The sequence below is a fragment of the Schistocerca gregaria genome, chromosome 5 (assembly GCF_023897955.1).
Source record: "Schistocerca gregaria isolate iqSchGreg1 chromosome 5, iqSchGreg1.2, whole genome shotgun sequence".
Taxonomy (NCBI): Eukaryota; Metazoa; Arthropoda; class Insecta; order Orthoptera; family Acrididae; genus Schistocerca; species Schistocerca gregaria.
Window position 1 is genome coordinate 316,035,076 of NC_064924.1, and position 19,823 is coordinate 316,054,898.

Consider the following 19,823-nt stretch of genomic DNA (forward strand, 5'->3'; position numbering starts at 1 on the left):
ACAGTGGAACCACCTTCAAATGTGATCGAACTAGTCGAATATTTTTGGCGGTCTCAGATGTGATCGAACTTGTCGAATTTTTTGTCGGTTTTGGCTTCTCAGGCAATTTCCATTGGGACGGCTGGGCCTGTGTTTCGAAGTCAACTCTGTAACCATGTTTCGGCACCTAGAAGTTCTGGATTGTTGTTGACTTCATTCAGTAATTCATGAGCCATGTCTACGCGACGTTCTTTTTCGATTGAACTTCAACAATTTCGGAATAAACTTTGCTGTTACATGTTTCATGCCTAAAACGTCCGGGAAAAAATTGCTTGGCATGAGCGAGAGGAAATGTCGACATCATAAGCAACCTCTGCGCTGATTTGGCGATATCAAAGAACCATTTTTCTGTACTTCTCCCACATTGTCTTCAGTAATTAATGTGTTAAGGCGTCGTCTACGACTTCAACGTCTTCTCGACCGTCTTTGATAGGTTTCTACCACTCGTTTGTCTTACTCGTAGTAGATCTTGCAAAAGCCGCAGTCAACATTACGATTGCGGTGCTGCACTTTATTCCATTTTTCAAGCAAAATTTAATACGAATCCTTTGATGTATCTTTACCGAAAGTAAAACTTCGCCGAGCACTCGAAAACACGTACATCTACTTCTACATGGATACTCTGCAAAAGACATTTAAGTGCCTGGCAGAGGGTTCATCGAACAACCTTCACAATAATTCTCTGTTATTTCATTCTAGTGCAGTGCGCGGGGGAACAAAAAAATCGAACACCTATGTCTTTGTGCGAGCTCTGGTTTCTGTTATTTTATTACGATGATCATTTCTCCCTTTGTAGGTCAGCGTCAAACAAAATATTTTCGCATTCGGAGGAAAAAGTTGGTGATTGAAATTTGTGATGAATTCCGCCGCAACGAAAAGCGCTTTTGTTTTAATGATGCCACCCCAAAACCTGTATCATTTTAGTGACACTTTCTGCCCTATTTCGCGCTAATACAAAACGTGCTACCCTTCTTTGAACTTCCTCGATGTAATCCGTTAATCCTATCTGGTAAGTATCCCAAACCGCGCAGCAGTATTCTAAAAGAGGACGGACAAGCGAAGGCAGTCTCGTTAATAGATCTGGTACATTTTCTAAGTGTCCTGCCAGTAAAACTGAACCTTTGGTTAACCTCCCCCACAACATTTTCTGTGCGTTTCTTCCAATTTAAGGTGTTCGTAAATGTAATTCCTGGCTATATACCTGTATTTACAGCGTTTAGATTTGACTGATTTATCGTGTAACGGATTTGTTTTAGCAATCGTGTGGATGATCTCACACTTTTCGTTATTTAGGGTCAATTGCCAATTTTTGCACCATTCAGATACCTTTTCTAAATCGTTTTGCAATGTGTTTTGATCTTCTGATGACTTGTGTATCTTTCGATAGTCAAAAGTATACTAAATATTAAAAAGAGCTGAAAAAGCAAACATACGTTAGGAGTATGTGTACCAACGAGATAAAAGAATTTAGAAAACCGGATTTATAAAGCTCACGAAATTAAAAAAATCCCTTTACTTCGTATTCTGAAATGTTAAAACAAGGAAATTCCCCTTGCTGGACCATGACTGCATTGTCGGCTGCCCGTTTGTCCTACACACCATTCTATCCCACCTCTAGAACGTGAAATGCAGTGATATTACGGCAGTAGGCAGACCACTTGCCGACCGTGTTGGCCGAGCGGTTCTAGGCGCTTCAGTCGGGAACCGGACGACCGCTACAATGGCTCAAATGGCTCTGAGCACTATGGGACTCAACTGCTGAGGTCATAAGTCCCCTAGAACTTAGAACTACTTAAACCTAACTAACCTAAGGACAACACACACATCCATGCCCGAGGCAGGATTCGAACCTGCGACCGTAGCGGTCGCGCGGTTCCAGACTGCAGCGCCAGAACCGCTCGGCCACCAGCGGCCGGCGGGCGACCGCTACGGTCGCAGGTTAGAATCCTGCCTCGGACATGGATGTGTGTGATGTCCTTAGGTTAGTTAGGTTTAAGTAGTTCTAAGTTCTCGGGGACTGATGACCTCAAGTGTTAAGTCCCATAGTGCTCAGAGCCATTTTATTTTAAGTGTTCATAATGGTGTTGACTTTTAATAATCGGCAACTGGGGCCCGGTCGGCAACCCATCGCGCCCTTCTAGCTAGTCTGCTGGAGATTGGTAGCAAAGTTATTCACGTAGGTTGCCAACTAATAACAAGATGTGTACATGGGTGGCCCGAGGTGCCTCTCCAAAATGTCAGTATTGGCTCTTACAAAAAAACTTATGACCTTCGGTCGCCTAGAGCATTACACTGCAGCCGTGGGGGTCCTCGGTTCAAACACGGATAGGGGGCGAAGATTTTTCTACATTCCAGTTCCTCTATAACGACCAAAGCTTCACTCAACCTGCTCTCAAAATTAGCACCGGGGTTCTTTCCCCGGAATAAAGGTGTTCAGAGCCATTTTGAGCGGACCACTTTTCATCCCGAGTCTTCTTGAGCTGACGGCCTCCGGTGGCAGAGTTTGAATACGACGATTTGCCTGTGTCCCGGCAGGCCGTGACGGCGCCGCTGCCGCCGCCGCCGGCGACGTCTGTGTCGACGACGTTCTACGTGCCGTCGCCGCTGGTGGAGGAGCCGACGTCGCTGCCGCCCACGCTGGGCGGCTGCAGCCGGCGGTCGTCGGGGCGCGGCACCAGCACCAGCACGGGCACCGACAGCGACAGCACCGCCTCCTCCGGCGCCGCCGACCACGGCTACCACAGCATCGAGCGGCCGCCGGCCCCGCAGCCGCCCCACGGCCGCCGCTGGTCGCTCGCCGCCGACGCCTACGACGCCGCCGCGCGCGCCGCCTCGGACGCCGACAGCGGCTTCGCAGGTCAGTCCCTACTGGCGACGGTCAAACGTCGAGACATGGATACTCAGCAAAAGTCGATGCCGGGTCAGCGTAAAAAGAAACAAACAAATGCACCATCTGATCTACAGTACCTGGACACATATTAGAGGACATTAATGTGGGTGTGTTCATCCTTCGCCGTTATGACTGCTTGAACATTGTTGGGGGAATTTTTAATGAGTTGTCTGGATTTCTATGCGGGAACGGCAGCCAATTTTTCTTTAATAGCTAAAACCAGGGAAGTTAATGATGTTGGATATTATTGGGCTCAGGCCGCAACATTATCCGAGCCAGTCATTTCACGAATACAGGGTGTTACATTCCAAACTTTCAGGAAACATTCCTCACACATAAATAAAGAAATTTCCATGTTAGAGCTAATTTTAGTTTCGTCAGTATGTACGTCCTCGATTCACCGCCAGTTGGCCCAATTGAAGGAAGGTAATGTTGACTTCGGTGCTTGCGTTGACATGCGACTCATTGCTCTACAGTACTAGCATCAATCACGTCAGTACGTAGCATCAACACGTTAGTGTTCATCACGAACGTGGTTTTGCAGTCAGTGCAATGTTTACAAATGCGAAGTTGGCAGGTGCCCATTTGATGTATGGATTAGCACGTGCCAATAGCCGCGGCGCGGTACGTTTGTATCGAGACAGATTTACAGAACGAAGGTGTCCCGTCAGGAAGACGTTCGAAGCAACTGATCGGCGTCTTAGGGAGCACGGAACATTGCACCCTATGACTCGCGACTGGGGAAGACCTAGAACGACGAGGACACCTGAAATGGACTAGGCAATTCTTCGTGCAGTTGACGATAACCCTAATGTCAGCGTCAGAGAAGTTGCTGCTGTACAAGGTCACGTTGACCACGTCACTGTATGGAGAGTGCTACGAGAGAACCAGTTGTTTCTGTACCATGTACAGCGTGTGCAGGCCCAATCAGCAGCTGATTGGCCTCCACGGGTACACTTCTGCGAATGGTTCATCCGAAAATGTGTCAATCGTTATTTCAGTGCAAATGTTCTCTTTACGGATGAGGCTTCGTTCCAACGTGATCAAATTGTAAATTTTCACAATTAACATGTGTGGGCTGACGAGAATCCGCACACAATTGTGCAATCACGTCAGCAACACAGATTTTCTATGAACGTTTGGGCAGGCATTGTTGGTGATGTCTTCATTGGGCCCCATGTTCTTCCACCCACGGTCAATGGAGAACGTTATCATGATTTCATACGGGATACTCTACCTTTGCTGCTAGAACATGTGCCTTTACAAGTATGACACAACATGTGGTTCATGCACGATGGAGCTCCTGCACATTTCAGTCGGAAGTGTTCGTACGCTTCTCAACAACAGATTCGGTGACCGATGGATTGGTAGAGGCGGACCAATTCCATGGCCTCCACGCTCTCCTGACCTCAACCCTCTTGACTTTCATTTATGGGGGTATTTGAAAGCTCTTGTCTACGCAACCCCGGTACCAAATGTAGAGACTCTTCGTGCTCGTATTGTGGACGCCTGTGAAGTGTTTTGTTGCTGTGTGTTTCCATTCCATGATTAATGTGATTTGAAGAGAAGTAATAAAATCAGCTCTAACATGGAAAGTAAGCGTTTCCGGATACATGTCCACATAACATAATTTCTCTTTGTGTGTGAGGAATGTTTCCTGAAAGTTTTGTAACACCCAGTATTATTGTTAACAAACCAGCTTACATCTCCTGCCCTATGACAAGCTGCATAGTCATATTTAACAAGTCATCGTCTCCGAACTAAGGCCGGTTCCTACTACAGCGCGGCGTGCGGCAACGGCAGCGGCAAGCGTTTTCCGCTTTGACGCGGCGGCTCGCGGAATTGGCGCTCCCATCTGGAAGCGGCAGACGCTAGAGGTAGGCAATGACGGACAGCCACTGAGGTACGGGGCGGAACCCACTGAAATGGCAGGTCCGTTAGATCAACTATGTCTTACACCTGCATGAAAGAAAGACAAAGTTGGGTGAAGACATACCAACTTTTCATTTTCTGTGCAATGCACTCTTTCACATACACTCCTGGAAATTGAAATAAGAACACCGTGAATTCATTGTCCCAGGAAGGGGAAACTTTATTGACACATTCCTGGGGTCAGATACATCACATGATCACACTGACAGAACCACAGGCACATACACACAGGCAACAGAGCATGCACAATGTCGGCACTAGTACAGTGTATATCCACCTTTCGCAGCAATGCAGGCTGCTATTCTCCCATGGAGACGATCGTAGAGATGCTGGATATAGTCCTGTGGAACGGCTTGCCATGCCATTTCCACCTGGCGCCTCAGTTGGACCAGCGTTCGTGCTGGACGTGCAGACCGCGTGAGACGATGCTTCCTCCAGTCCCAAACATGCTCAATGGGGGACAGATCCGGAGATCTTGCTGGCCAGGATAGTTGACTTACACCTTCTAGAGCACGTTGGGTGGCACGGGATACATGCGGACGTGCATTGTCCTGTTGGAACAGCAAGTTCCCTTGCCGGTCTAGGAATGGTAGAACGATGGGTTCGATGACGGTTTGGATGTACCGTGCACTATTCAGTGTCCCCTCGACGATCACCAGAGGTGTACGGCCAGTGTAGGAGATCGCTCCCCACACCATGGTGCCGGGTGTTGGCCCTGTGTGCCTCGGTCGTATGCAGTCCTGATTGTGGCGCTCACCTGCACGGCGCCAAACACGCATACGACCATCATTGGCACCAAGGCAGAAGCGACTCTCATCGCTGAAGACGACACGTCTCCATTCGTCCCTCCATTCACGCCTGTCGCGACACCACTGGAGGCGGGCTGCACGATGTTGGGGCGTGAGCGGAAGACGGCCTAACGGTGTGCGGGACCGTAGCCCAGCTTCATGGAGACGGTTGCGAATGGTCCTCGCCGATACCCCAGGAGCAACAGTGTCCCTAATTTGCTGGGAAGTGGCGGTGCGGTCCCCTACGACACTGCGTAGGATCCTACGGTCTTGGCGTGCATCCGTGCGTCGCTGCGGTCCGGTCCCAGGTCGACGGGCACGTGCACCTTCCGCCGACCACTGGCGACAACATCGATGTACTGTGGAGACCTCACGCCCCACGTGTTGAGCAATTCGGCGGTACGTCCACCCGGCCTCCCGCATGCCCACTATACGCCCTCGCTCAAAGTCCGTCAACTGCACATACGGTTCACGTCCACGCTGTCGCGGCATGCTACCAGTGTTAAAGACTGCGATGGAGCTCCGTATGCCACGGCAAACTGGCTGACACTGACGGCGGCGGTGTACAAATGCTGCGCAGCTAGCGCCATTCGACGGCCAACACCGCGGTTCCTGGTGTGTCCGCTGTGCCGTGCGTGTGATCATTGCTTGTACAGCCCTCTCGCAGTTTCCGGAGCAAGTATGGTAGGTCTGACACACCGGTGTCAATGTGTTCTTTTTTTCTATTTCCAGGAGTGTATTTCTTTATTCATTTTTTTGTCATTTCAGCATAAACGGATTTCATGCCTACCGTTTGTGATTGTTCACTATCTCCTAACACATTGAAACAATGTACGAGATTATTCAGATAGTTAAGCGAGACAAAAATTTAAAATGTGATACGGTAGTAGGTACACGAAAACATTAAGAACCCAAAGGCTACGGGGAAGGGTTGAAAGTGGAAACCACCTGATAGGATTTCCCACAGAGCATAATGTTATCATCGCCAGCACCTTGCTTAAGAATCACTGATGGTGAGATATCGCTCTTCTCGTGGTGTTGTACACTGTGGACGTCCCGTACACGACACGTTTCCTGTCTGCTGGCATCGTTACCATAATCTTGGAATCAAACTTTGTGGCACACCGAGGGCTCATGCTGTGTTTGACTAGCCTCCAGTCGCCCTAGTATTCTACCGCTCATAACGTCATCAATGTGTGTTCTTTGAGCCATTTTCAACACACAGTCACCAGTAGCACGCCTGAAAACGTCTGCACACTTACGCGCTGCACCGTACTCTGACATGCACCAACACACCTGCGTATGTGGACTGCTACAAGCGCCACCGTGCGATGACCGCAGGTCAAATGCACCGCATGGTCATACCCCGAGCCGATTTAAACCAGCAAATCGCCCATCCAGGGGTTTTTCACGATGTATTAGCATGAGTGTAGGTTATATCGGAGCTGTTCCTCACATGCTCTGTTTGGGACAGACGTGGGGTCGTACTGACCACAAGAGTACCTCAACATTGATAGAGGCATGCGTCATGTTGAGAAAAACAGCCCACCCGTCGTGCCGTCAGGCTTCTCTCAATTACTACCAGCTGTGACCAGAAGTCATATGTGATGGATCCCCATACTGTGACGTCAGGAGTAACAACCACTTCGTTTAAACAAAAATGGTTGCCAAAGAAGACCATCAGAGATCGTACAGAAACATGATTCATTGCAGAACACAATGCAACACTACTCATAAGCAATCCATTCTTCCTGGACACAGCTTGTCTCCAAACACAATGTTCTGTGTTGTCGTGTAAAAGGCAGCCTTTGCGAGGTATGGTGATGCCCTAGTTCGACTGCAGCTAGTCTTTGGCCATTGGTGCAGCATGATACAGATTACTGCAGGGAGTCGGTTACTTGTTCTTCGATGATTTGAGAAATGTGAATGGGTTACGATGTGCTTGGTGCACAATACAGCGATCGCCCTATGTGGTAGTCAGACGTGGCGTACCGGAACTTCGACGACGATGATTTTGGTTAGTGGGGCGCTCAACGGCATGGTTATCAGCGCCCATACAAATTCTCTTATCACTGCCCAGTCTCGCCATTTTCCTGAATGATGATGAAATGATGAGGACAACACAATCATCCTGTCCCCGGGTGCGAAAAATCAAAAACCGGGCCGGGAATCGAACCCGGGCCCCCGTCATCCAGAGGCATGGGCACTAACCTCTACACGACTAGCTGCAAACCTTGACGACGACATTCCCATGCAGTCCAACGTCGGGCTACTGTCACATGCAAATGCCCCAAAATTCTGTACATTGCACGATTCAGCCGGCCGACCAAATGGAGACCCACAACGGGGCTCAAGCGCTGCCTCACACAAGTACACAGCATCTTATCTCTTCAGTGATTATTCAACATCTGACGCTATTCGCGCTTCTTGTACACCCTATCAGACCTGGTAACAACAACGAAACACGTGCACCGTTGATGCACCTTGTTCGCCATTCTGCCTGTCACAGAGAATTGTAATTCGTAATCTTCTACATATTTGCCGACAGTGTGTACAGGTACAAAGTTGCATGAGTACGTAAGTGTGTGAAATCGTATGGGACTTAACTGCTAAGGTCATCAGTCCCTAAGCTTACACACTACTTAACGTAAATTCTAAGGACATACCCGAGGGAGGACTGGAACCTCCGCCGGAACTAGCCGCACAGCCCGTGACTGCAGCCAAAGTTGCATGAAAATCCGGCCTTGGCTTTTGGGATAGATGACTTCATCTGACCATGTTGTTGTTGTTGTGGTCTTCAGTCCTGAGACAGGTTTGATGCAGTTCTACATGCTACTCTATCCTGTGCAGGCTTCTTCATCTCCCAGCACGTACTGCAACCTACGTCCTTCTGAATCTGTTTAGTGTAGTCATGTCTTGGTCTTCCTCTACGATTTTTACGCTCCACTCTGCCCTCCAGTACTAAATTTGTTATCCCTTGATCCTCAAAACATGTTCTACCAACCGATCCCTTCTTCTAGTCAAGTTGTGCCACAAACTTCTCCTCTCCCCAATCCTATTCAATACTTCCTCATTACTTATGTGATCAACCCATCTAATCTTCAGCATTCTTCTGTAGCACCACATTTCGAAATCTTCTATTCTCTTCTTGTCCAAACTAGTTATCGTCCGTGTTTCACTTCCATACTTGGCTCCACTCTATACAAATACTTTCAGAAACGACTTCCTGACACTTAACTCTACACTCGATGTTAACAAATTTCTCTTCTTCAGAAACGCTTTCCTTGCCATTTCCAGTCTACATTTTATATCCCCTCTACTTCGACCATCATCAGTTATTTTGCTCCCCAAATAGCAAAACTCCTTTACTACTTTTAAGTGTCTCATTTCCTAATCTAATTCCCTCAGCATCACCCGACTTAATTCGACTACATTCCATTATCCTCGTTTTCCTTTTGTTGATGTTCATGTTATACCCTCCTTTCATGACACTGACCATTCCGTTCAACTGCTCTTGCAAGTCCTTTGCTGTCTCTGACAGAATTACATTGTCATCGGCGAACCTCAAAGTTTTTATTTCTTTTCCATGAATTTTAATACCTACTCCGAATTTTTCTTTTGTTTCCTTTACTGCTTGCTGAATATACAGATTGAATAACATCGGGGATAGGCTACAACCCTGTCTCACTCCCTTCGCAACCACTGCTTCCCTTTCATGCCCCTCGACTCTTATAACTGCCATCTGGTTTCCGTACACATTGTAAATAGCCTTTCGCTCCCTGTATTTTACCCCTGCCAACTTCTGGCTTCTTGATATATCTTTGTTTCCGCAGCAGTGTATTTGAAGTGCCCTGTACGTGTTTTTGGTTGCGACTTTTGATAATACGTCCGCACCCTTTAGAAGTTGGTACAGATCTCCTCGTCGCAACCATTTGCCTCGATGTCAAGAGTCGCCTGTAAGTTGCTGACGCCCCCACAGTCTGCCGTGTCACTGTTTTGGACGTGACGCGGCTCCCTTGTTTTGCAGAGCACCCGCCCCCGCCGCGCGCGTTCGCCATCGGCGGCGTGGTGTCGCGCCAGGCCGCGGAGACGCCGCTGCCGCCGCCGGACTCGGGCCCGGCGTCGCTGCCGCCCGACGACGACCTCCAGCGGCGGCGCCGCGCACTAGTCGCCGAGCTGCAGCAGCAGATCCGCAGGGGGGCGCCGCACCGCGACGGCAGGCACCTCGTGAGTACCGCGGCTCTGAACTTCCGAGGCTTTGCGCGCTTCCTCTACAATTTATAGGCCCGATCCACTCTAGTGGTTCCCAACAGTTGGTCCGCGGACACCCAGGGTCCCGCGAGCTATGCCAGAGGGGTCCGCGAGATGCTATTAGAATAAAAAATATATTAAATATATATATAGTATGATAACAGACTTTTTGGTTTTGGCCTCTTCCTGCATGAGCAGAGCTTTAGCGAACTCCAACTTCTGCGTCTAGCGTCTTCCTAGAGCCAACTGACATACAGAAAACGTATAAAATGTCTCTTAATTTGGCTTTTTAGGTACTTGATACTGTGATATGACAACGTACCAATCATGGTCGATGAGGGGAGGGGGCGGGGGGGGGTCCTCGAGAAAAATTTGTTGGGAACCCCTGCACTAGACTATCGCTCGTTCCTCTTACGTGGGCGTAATCAGGGTAACAATATAGGATGGAAACTTTAGATAAAAGAAAATAAAACGGACAAGTGCGAATAGAACGTGCGCTCTGAGACTTCCACATAGACTAATTATGTGTATATAAAGTTCATCTCTAGGTTCTGATGAGTGAGTTTGAGAGTGTCAAAAAATGTGACCAAAATGGCCGTATCCTTTGATTGCGTTGACATAGAATCTTAAATTTTTACACCTCCAAGGGACAGTAGAGCCTAGTATTTGACATAAATTTAAACTTGCGACCCTATCCGTTTCTAAGTAAGAGGTCTGAACGTATGGACAGACAATCGGACACCAAAAACATCCTATATAAGGATTCCGTGTTTCCCCTTTCAGGTACGATCTTAAAAAAAAAAATATTGTTAGACGGCCGGCCGTTGTGGCCGAGCGGTTCTAGGCCCCTCAGTCTGGAACCACGCCGCTGCTACGGTCGCAGGTTCGAATCCTGCCTCGGGCATGGATGTGTGTGTGGTGTCCTTAGATTAGTTAGCTTTACGTAGTTCCAAGTCTAGGGGACTGATGACCTCAAAATGTTAAGTACCATAGTGCTTAGAGCCATTTGAACTATTCGATTGTTAAACGATAACAGTAAGATTTATTATTTACTGTAATTGGGTCAGTCAGTATTTCGTTATTGCACTAGTTACAGCCCAACTACAAAGAAGATTTACCGCCACGGGAACTATATTCTAAGAGCGCACACATTGTAGTCAGTGTTTGCTGCATATGGTGTGAAACTGACATACCTAGCTGTTGTACCAGTGCGCACTGACTGTGGATATGTCATGAAGTGAGTCCACAGCTATTCCGTTTGTGTGAATGAACTTCAGCATAACATTCATCAAGTAAAATCGGTACTTTCGCAAACGATACTAGCGTTTTAAAGAGAAAGCCACAGAAGTAATTCTTAATGATGTTTTTGAAAGACCAACTAATTTGTCCTCTGAAAATGAACTCTCCTTAACTTCTCGGAAAAACACTACAGACAGTTCTGTACAACAAATGGAGTTACACCGATGACTTAATACAGCACATTAACAGGTGTCAGTAAACAGAGTGGAATATTCCTAATTTACGTGTACACATGTTGATGAGAACTTTAACTGGAAGAACAATTAAGTAAAGCTACTTTCTCTCTTACTGACCTGGAAACAAACGAATTACTCCTAAAATTATGTATACATACAACATATATAAAATGGTCAGAAACAGTCCGTAAAGGATGTGTGTTTCAAGGAAGGTCGTGCTGAGAAATAATTGTGGAAACAAAAATTTGGTACGTTGCGCCAGTTTCGATTAAATTAACATTGATGTTAACGAGCACACCGTTGTGCGTGCAAATTATAGTGGCCCGTCGGAGACTGTGTCGCCAAACATGTTCTTAGTTATGTTTCCCGAAACCGAACAGGGGAGCTATACAAAAATTGGACAAGTGCCGGCAGCAAGGATCGAACCCGGGCCAGAAGCTAACCAGTTTCGGGAGCTATTATCTACGCTATGAGACCGTTTTTGACACTAACGGTTTCTGGCGGGTCGCTTGAATTTGCGCGCGGAACGACCTGATTGGCTGTTCTAGGTAAGGTTCTAGTGGAGCTGGTTTGCCGTTGTCTTCTTCTGACCTGTTAGAAAGTGTAAGATATTTATCTGTATTGCATGGACTACTGTGATGATTGCTTTATGTCGTTGTACTGTTTGGATGAAGGGCAGGGACAGGTTTAACCTGGGACTGTTGCATGGCCTAACTTCGTGAGATAATGCGCAGAGGTTTGGAATGTAATGTAGGACACTGGCGCGCAGAATGATGATCAGGAACTTCATGCTCGCATCCCTTCTCCTCTTGCCGTCGTAAATACCAAGAGCAAAAATTTTTCCACCACCATGGTTCGAACTAGCTTACCACAGAGTCGACCGCCACGGTACAAACGTGCATTAGTGATCACAGAAACGGAAGCGGATAATCTTTTGACATATTCTGTATATTTCCACTTCAGAATGGAATTCTTTTCTGAAGTATTTCACCACTTAGAAAGGAAGTATTGATCTAAAAAAGTGACCATTAAGAAAAATGTAGTCATCTTCTATATTACTCTTCAAGGAGTTGCATACTTAACTGCGTCTTGCAAAACGTAGTTTCGCCGATGAAATTCGTTATAAATAATGTATTACGATTTGAGAAGAATACCTTCGTCCACATATACGACACTAGAAGGAAAAAATAAAGCTTTAAAAGGAGCTCTGAATGCATTAAAGTTTTCCATCGTCTTCTCAATACCGGTAATATAAACTATGTTATGGGTACTAAAGCAAGTCTGAAATAAATCTAAAATAAAACCTTCTGAACTCGTCCTGTTCCATAGACGAGTTGTTACTCTAAAATTGGAAGCTTATTTTTAAAAACCTCTGATTTTAAGTGTAGCTGCATGATTAGGACTGAAAAATATGTTCTTTTGTGTTGAATTTAGGCCATTCTACTATTTAGGAACTTGGAAGTGGCCAGCATGTAGGCATCCACTGAAATTAATCATGTATACATATTATGTAAACTTGTTCCACATCATCTCGTTAAAAAAGTCGTTCAGTTGATATGTTGAGCCTGTAACTAACCGATATAACAATCAGCCGTTTGCTGTTGCATCTTCAATTTATTCATGATACTCAAGAAATCGTTTTTGTTAGGATCGAAAAATATGCACCTCGTCATTTAAATGGTTTTAATCAAACAGCCATTGCAGTTCAGTCAGTTGCTGCATATGCTACGATGTCCACATGGTGTTGTGCCCTTGTCCACGCGGTAGCAGCTGAGCTTTATGTCTGTAATGGTGATTAAATCTAACGTTACATTTTGTCAGCTTGTGAACTTTCGGGTTTGGGTACTCCGCATTGCGACGGTTTATTCGGAAACTTCCACTGCAGGACAAACACACATAAAAAGCATTTTACGTAATAGGAATGTGCCCATACAGTCCCAATGTGTGTTCGACGGAGGAGTTTGCTCCTTGTGTAACAACAAGAGACGAAACTGCAGTTCATATCATCGAGCTCAGTGACACGACTAGAGACAGTGGTCCAGCGACTAAAACCCGGCTAATGACTCGTACGGGAGTGCTGGAATTCAGTGCCACAGACGTGCAAGCACGCCCATATCTGACATGCACTCTCCGAGAATTGTTGTCACTTGATAGGAGGAAGTGGACAGAAAATTGCGAAGTCAACTTCTCACCACCAGTAAGAACCTTCTCGAATAGAAACAGAGCAATAAGGAGAAGGAAAACAGAAAGGAAGAGAGATAATTAAAATAGGATTTTCTAGAACAGGAAAAATGTCATTCTGCGAAAAGGAAACTGCTCATAGATTCTTAGAAAACCGTTTAAAAAATTACGCAGGGTGCTTGTTTTTGTTCCTTTTAAACAATGACCCAGTGCACGTTTAAAAGTTTTCACAGTAAGCATAATGGGGAATCATAAAAAATACAACAAACTGTGAAAGATAGACAGCTATAACGCAAAATATAGAAAGCCACAAAAATAACGGCACATATTAAATAAAATAATGAAAAGACACTTACGTTGCTTTAACTTCAGCAAAGCATGTTTGGGTAGAAAAGAAGGAAAATACATTGAAGAATGAATCTTGCTAGTTCTGCAAGGTTCGCAGGACAGTCTGGAAGGTAGGAGACGAGGTACTGGTAGAAGTAAAGTTGTGAGGACGGGCGTGAGTCGTGCTTGGGTAGCTCAGATGGTAGAGCACTTGCCCGCGAAAGGCAAAGGTCCTGAGTTTGAGACTCGGTCCGGCACACAGTTTTAATCTGCCAAGAAGTTCCAGGAAAAGGAATTGTTTTCACCTAAGGCGGCACATATGCGAAAACAAATTTATGACATAAATACCTACGTTTGTGTATTTAAGTTGGTGTTACGGCAGCTATGTTTTGATACATCAGAAAGCAAGATCATAGTGCATATATAATGCCGGAAGAAAATAAGCACATCGCTGTGAGATTTTCCACTTCGCTCAAGATTTATTGTTGCAGCTGCCCTAATGGAGTTCATGAAATGTTTACATTTACGGATCAATAGCACAAGCTGTTACGAGGTAGCAGTTATAGACCTGCGCTGAAACAACCGCAGTCGATCGTACAGGCGGCGAATAATGTCCTGGGATACATTAAACCTCGCCTACTCGACCTCATCACGTAGTTCTGTAAGAGTTGTTGGCTGACGAGCCACTTCTCGTCCCATCAAACCCACATGTGCTCGACTGGAGACAAGACTGTAGGTCGTGCGGGGCAGGGATGTTATCGTATCTGTTGCAGAGCTCGTTGAATTTCACGTGCAATGTGCGGTCGAGCGTTATCCTGTTGGAACAACACATCACCTTCCTGTTGCAAGAACGGCAAAAGAACGAGTCGAACGACATTCTGCGCGTACCGAGCGCTGGTTACTGGCCCCTCCAGAAACACCTAAGGTGTACGAGTGTTGTATCTTATCGCATCCCGGACCATAAGGCCTGGGGTGCGGCCAGTGTGTCTTGGACGAATACGCTCCACGTGACAGCGCTCGCCAGGTCTACGTCGTAGTCCTAAACGAACATAACGACGGTCCTGACCGGCGTCTGTGCTGCGTGGGCGTCCAGAGCGTCGTCTACGGGTGTGAGTATGTCCACGTGATCACTATCAGCATCGTTGCATCACGTCCAACTTGTGTGGAAATTGTGCGAAAGCATCATACCCCCACTCGCAAGGCCACAATATGACCCGTTTGTAACTCGCTCAGTTGGCTGCAGAATCAGGAGCGCGTTTCTGTGGCGAGCTGATCTGCTTGCTTCACACGTTTCCACTACACTGAGACTCCTGATTGTCAGCATTCACTGTTAAAGGGTAGACGCAGATGGCGCTCTGATAGCTATGCCACTACGACGTTGAAAACATTATCAGTACATCTACTTTCCTCCAGATGGCATATGCTGCCATCGGACTACGAGACGTGTTTTTTAAGTAAATATGGTCCCATATTCCGAGGAGCGTAGGGGGACGATGCGGGAGACCCGCACCGCCGTACTAGGCAAGGTCCTAGCGGAGGTGGTTTGCCGTTGCCTTCCTCCGACCGTAATGTGGATGAATGATGATGAAGACGACACAACACCCAGTCATCTCGAGGCAAGTAAAATCCCTAACCCCGCCAGCAATCGAACCCGGGACCCCGTGCGCCGGAAGCAAGAATGCTATCGCTAGACCACGAGGAACGGACTTTGTCAAATTATTGAGATATCTTAGCACGTATTTTTTAAATTTCAAAACCGTACTTTAAGTAAGTACCGTTTTGAAATTCAAAAAATATGTGCAAAGATATCTCAATTATTTTACTTTTACACGAAAGCCTGTACCTTAATCTTCGCACTGGCGCCATTATAGTCTGTTTCTTCCTTGTTTACGTTGTGAACTGTTTAAGATACCTCCGATAACCGTGAGTCCCACCGACTGTGAAGTACGGGCTGTTATAAGATTTCTTAGTGCTAAATGCCTAAAAGCTGTCGATATTCATCGTCAGATCTGTGCAGTTTACGGATAAAACATTATGAGTGATGGAATGGTAAGAAAGTGGGTGAGAGCGTTTAAAGATGGGCCGCACAAATGTGCAGCCGGCCAGTGTGGCCGAGCGGTTCCAGGCACTACAGTCTGAAACCGCGCGACCGCTACAGTCGCAGGTTCGAATGCTGCCTCGGGCATGGATGTGTGTGATGTCTTAGGTTAGTTAGGTTTAAGTAGTTCTACGTTCTAGGGGAGTGATGACCTCAGAAGTTAAGTCCCATAGTGCTCAGAGCCATTTGAACAAATGTGCATGATGAACAACGGAGTGGGCGCCCTTCGGTCGTTAATAAAAGTTTGGTGCAGGAAGTGGACAATAAGGTGAGAGAAAATAGACGATTTACGATTTCCTCCTTGCTGGATGACTTTCCTAATGTTTCTCCTAGTGTTTTGTATGGCATTGTGACCGAACACTTGAATTACCGAAAATTGTGCGCACGTTGGGTAACAAAAATGTTGACGGATGCACAAAACCAAACGTTTAGACAGTGCATTGACTTTCCTTGAGCGGTACCACAGCGACTGTGATGATTTCTTAAGCCAGATTGTTATGGGCGATGAAACATGGGTCACACCAGAGTCAAAGCAACAGTCCATGGAAGTTGAGCAGGGACATCGTTTTGCTGCAAGACAATGCCCGTCCGCATGTGGCGAATCAGGCCAAAGATCTCATCACATCTTTTCGATGGAAAACTCTAGATCATCCTCCGTGCAGCCCCGATCTTGCGCCCAGTGAGTACTACCTGTTCCTGCAGTTGAAGGAACAACTGGGCGGTCAGCGTCTTCAAGACGATGACGAAGTCAAAACAGTGGTGGTGCAGTGGTTAACAAGTCAGGTGGCAGACTTCTATGAGGAGGATATTCAAAAACTGGTACAACATTATGACAAGTGGCTCAATATTGACTGAAATTATGTAGGAAAGTAGATTAATGTACAGGCTGTCATGTAAAAATAAAATTATTGAGATATCTTAACAAGTCTTTTTTAATTTCAAAACGGTACTTAAGAAACAACGCCTCATAAAATCGACGTCGTCTCCCCAAGTGTGCATATGTTTTTCCGGCAGTGTAAATATGTCCTTTATGTCATTTCTCTACTGCAGGGCTTCGCAACCTGTGGTCCGATGACCCCTTAGGGGTCCGTCGGCTCTTTCTAGGGGGTCCGTGGCCACCCATCACGAAATCGTGTAAAATAATGAGTAAAATTTTTGAATAAAAATGTGAAAATCAAATTCATCACTTTTTCGCGTGAAAAAAAATGTGTACTTTTACTTCAGGTCGTATTCCCAAGCAGCCTTTGCGGTTCCTAAGTGAGAACGCATACACAGTTTAGTGCCGGAGAATGCGGCTTCTCTGATCGACTGTTTCTAAAAAATACGGAGGTCGTTTGTGCGCCGCCTCTCGGCGGTAGATGCGCTGAAACCTTCTACGCATGCGCGGAGCGAGCTTTGTCGACCAGTCACAGCACTCGCTGGCACGTATACGGCCCCAGGCATCATTAAATGTTAATCTTGCTTTGTCAGTGCACTACCTATTTCATAAGTCGATTTTTGACCTTCAAGTTGTTTTCATTCATCTCTAAACCAAAGACTATTGGTACTTCGGTGGGAGGGGGGGGGGGGGGGGGGGCGGGTCATTGGGAACTGACTAGGGGCCCGCCATGGATTTTCGACTGAAGAAGGGGTCCACCAGCTGAAAAGGTTGGGAAGCCCTGCTCTACTGTAACAGCAAGCTTTCTCCGTTTCGATAAAAGTAATCCTTCTTTTAAGTAAAACAGTTCCAAGCTTTGTACTCTGCCTTTTTTTCTTCAAGGAGGATGCTCCCCGACAAAGACGTTCGTACTGACAGTTTTGCTTTTCCCCTGTTGATCGCTCCCACACCCCCATCTTAGCTCCAACAGATACCGGCTGCCTGTCAGTTTGACAAGACGGGGTGCCCTGCTCGGTCCACTTAGCTTATCTAGGCGAACGCAGTAATGCAAGGGTGAAGCTTTGACAGGCGTAATTACAGTCGCTCCGGAGGACGGAGCGAGCCACAGGCCGACCCATTACGTCTACCCCGGGACCTCTCCTCGGTAACGCCGTTACATAACCAGGCAGGCGCCCCGGCCGACGCGACCCGACCCTTTGTAGGAACACCCACGCCGACAGCCGCCTGTGGCTCGCACCGCCCCCACCCGCACCCCTCCGCCTCTAGTACTGTCTTCCTCGCCCCCGCAGATGAACAAAGGGAAGAAGCCCGGTACCGCTGTTGTACCTCCTTCTGAACGGGAAATAGTGAATAATACGTTCATTCTGTTAACGGGAGCCGCGGAGAGGAGGCTTCTTTTCGATCTAAATGTAAATTGCAGTCATTCACGAACACCCCTCACGCGGATATGCAAAAGCCTGCGTAAAGAGTTGTAATGCATAACGGCCTACAAGGGGACGAGGTAAAGCGATATTAATTTCTTCACGAATAAAGAGCGTACTCTTTCGAAAATAGCATTTTTGAATGTGAGAAAAATACATTCATCACGGCCGTTGTCTGGGAAAGAAAGATTTCACCTGCTCAATAAAATATATGCATTTCGTATCACATTCCTTGTGCTCTGGAACATTAAATCCTCATCGTCCTTCGTGTTACACGCTTATATTTGCAGAAGAAGGACCCGTTCTTGTTAGTAGTGGAAATTCTGCTGCCTCCGCCATCAGCATGCTTTCAATGAGATGCTAATAAGCCAAAACATTATAACTACTCCCCATCGCGAGCTTGAATATCGCCCGCTCACGTAAAGTGATAAGGAAAGAATTTGCGCGGAGCAGGGACGATACGGACCGCATATCTGGAAATCCACTGACATTCGCGACTTCGACCAAGGATTTCCAACGTACTGGGATGCTGAAGATCACCAGCTTGTGATACTATTTCAATGTGAGAGTCACCTAAAGTTGCAAAATAGCTCCTGTTTCTTACTAAATGACGACTTGTTACGGATTTTTAATCATAACCCATTCTTAATTCATCCATCCAATCAGAAGAAATATTACTCCATATTGCAAAAAAAAAAAAAAAAAAAAGAAAAGAAAAGAAAAGAAAAGAAAAGAAAAAAAAGAACTTTTATCCGTTGTGGATGTGGAACACTGCAACCAGTCACCTTTTATGTAGATGTATTTTATTTAACCATGACCGGTTTCGAGCTGCCTAGCAACTCATCATCAGATGGTATATACATTCAGTGCTTTTTTGTACCCATTGTGTGGGTGGTTGAGTATCTGTGGCTAGACAGAAACGAGAACAAATAATCGCTACATGTGGTACAGTAACACGAAATATTTACAGGATGTACAGCAAGTGATTATGAAACCGGATACTAGCAGAAACTTCACTTGCTTTATACTTTTTCGGGCAACGATTGTTACAATTTTTTGTTATGTGGAGTAATATTTGTTCTGATTGGTTGCATGATTCAAGAATGATTTGTGAATAAACCCCCGAAGCTAGTAATCGCCAAGTAATAAACAAGCAACGTTGGCTGTCTGTCGTAATAAAATTGGAAAGGGGAGATTGGTGTTGTCTGGCACCTGGGAACGAGCATTTCAGAAACGCCATAGCTAAACGGCGACGAGGTGCTGGAATTTCTTGCATTACAGAACGTGGAGGTCGGAGGGTTGTTCGCTCTGTAAAGAACCCAGTTCAAGTGCCGGTGCACATGCAGAGGTTTCGGAGCACACTATTCAGCACAAATTGTTGAACAAGAAAGGGGAAAAATTAGAATTTGTGGTAAGCTTAATGTAACCTACGCTAAGGACAACACACACACTCATGCCCGAGGAAGGACTCGAACCTTCAACGGCGGGAACCGCGCGAACCGTGACAAGACGCCCGAGACCATGCGGCACAAGAACCGCAGCAG

General features: G+C 46.5%; 1 protein-coding gene across 5 annotated transcripts in view; it reads left to right on the forward strand.

Moving 5' to 3' along the window:
• The window catches only part of LOC126272337 (pro-interleukin-16-like), a 612,371-nt gene that overhangs the window by 578,308 nt on the left and 14,240 nt on the right, over positions 1-19,823 (forward strand). For all 5 annotated transcript variants that reach the window (XM_049975121.1, XM_049975122.1, XM_049975123.1 and 2 more), the window contains exons 3-4: positions 2,575-2,896; positions 9,677-9,876. In XM_049975121.1, the coding sequence (XP_049831078.1) occupies positions 2,575-2,896; positions 9,677-9,876 (522 nt within the window). The remainder of the gene's footprint in view (positions 1-2,574; positions 2,897-9,676; positions 9,877-19,823) is intronic.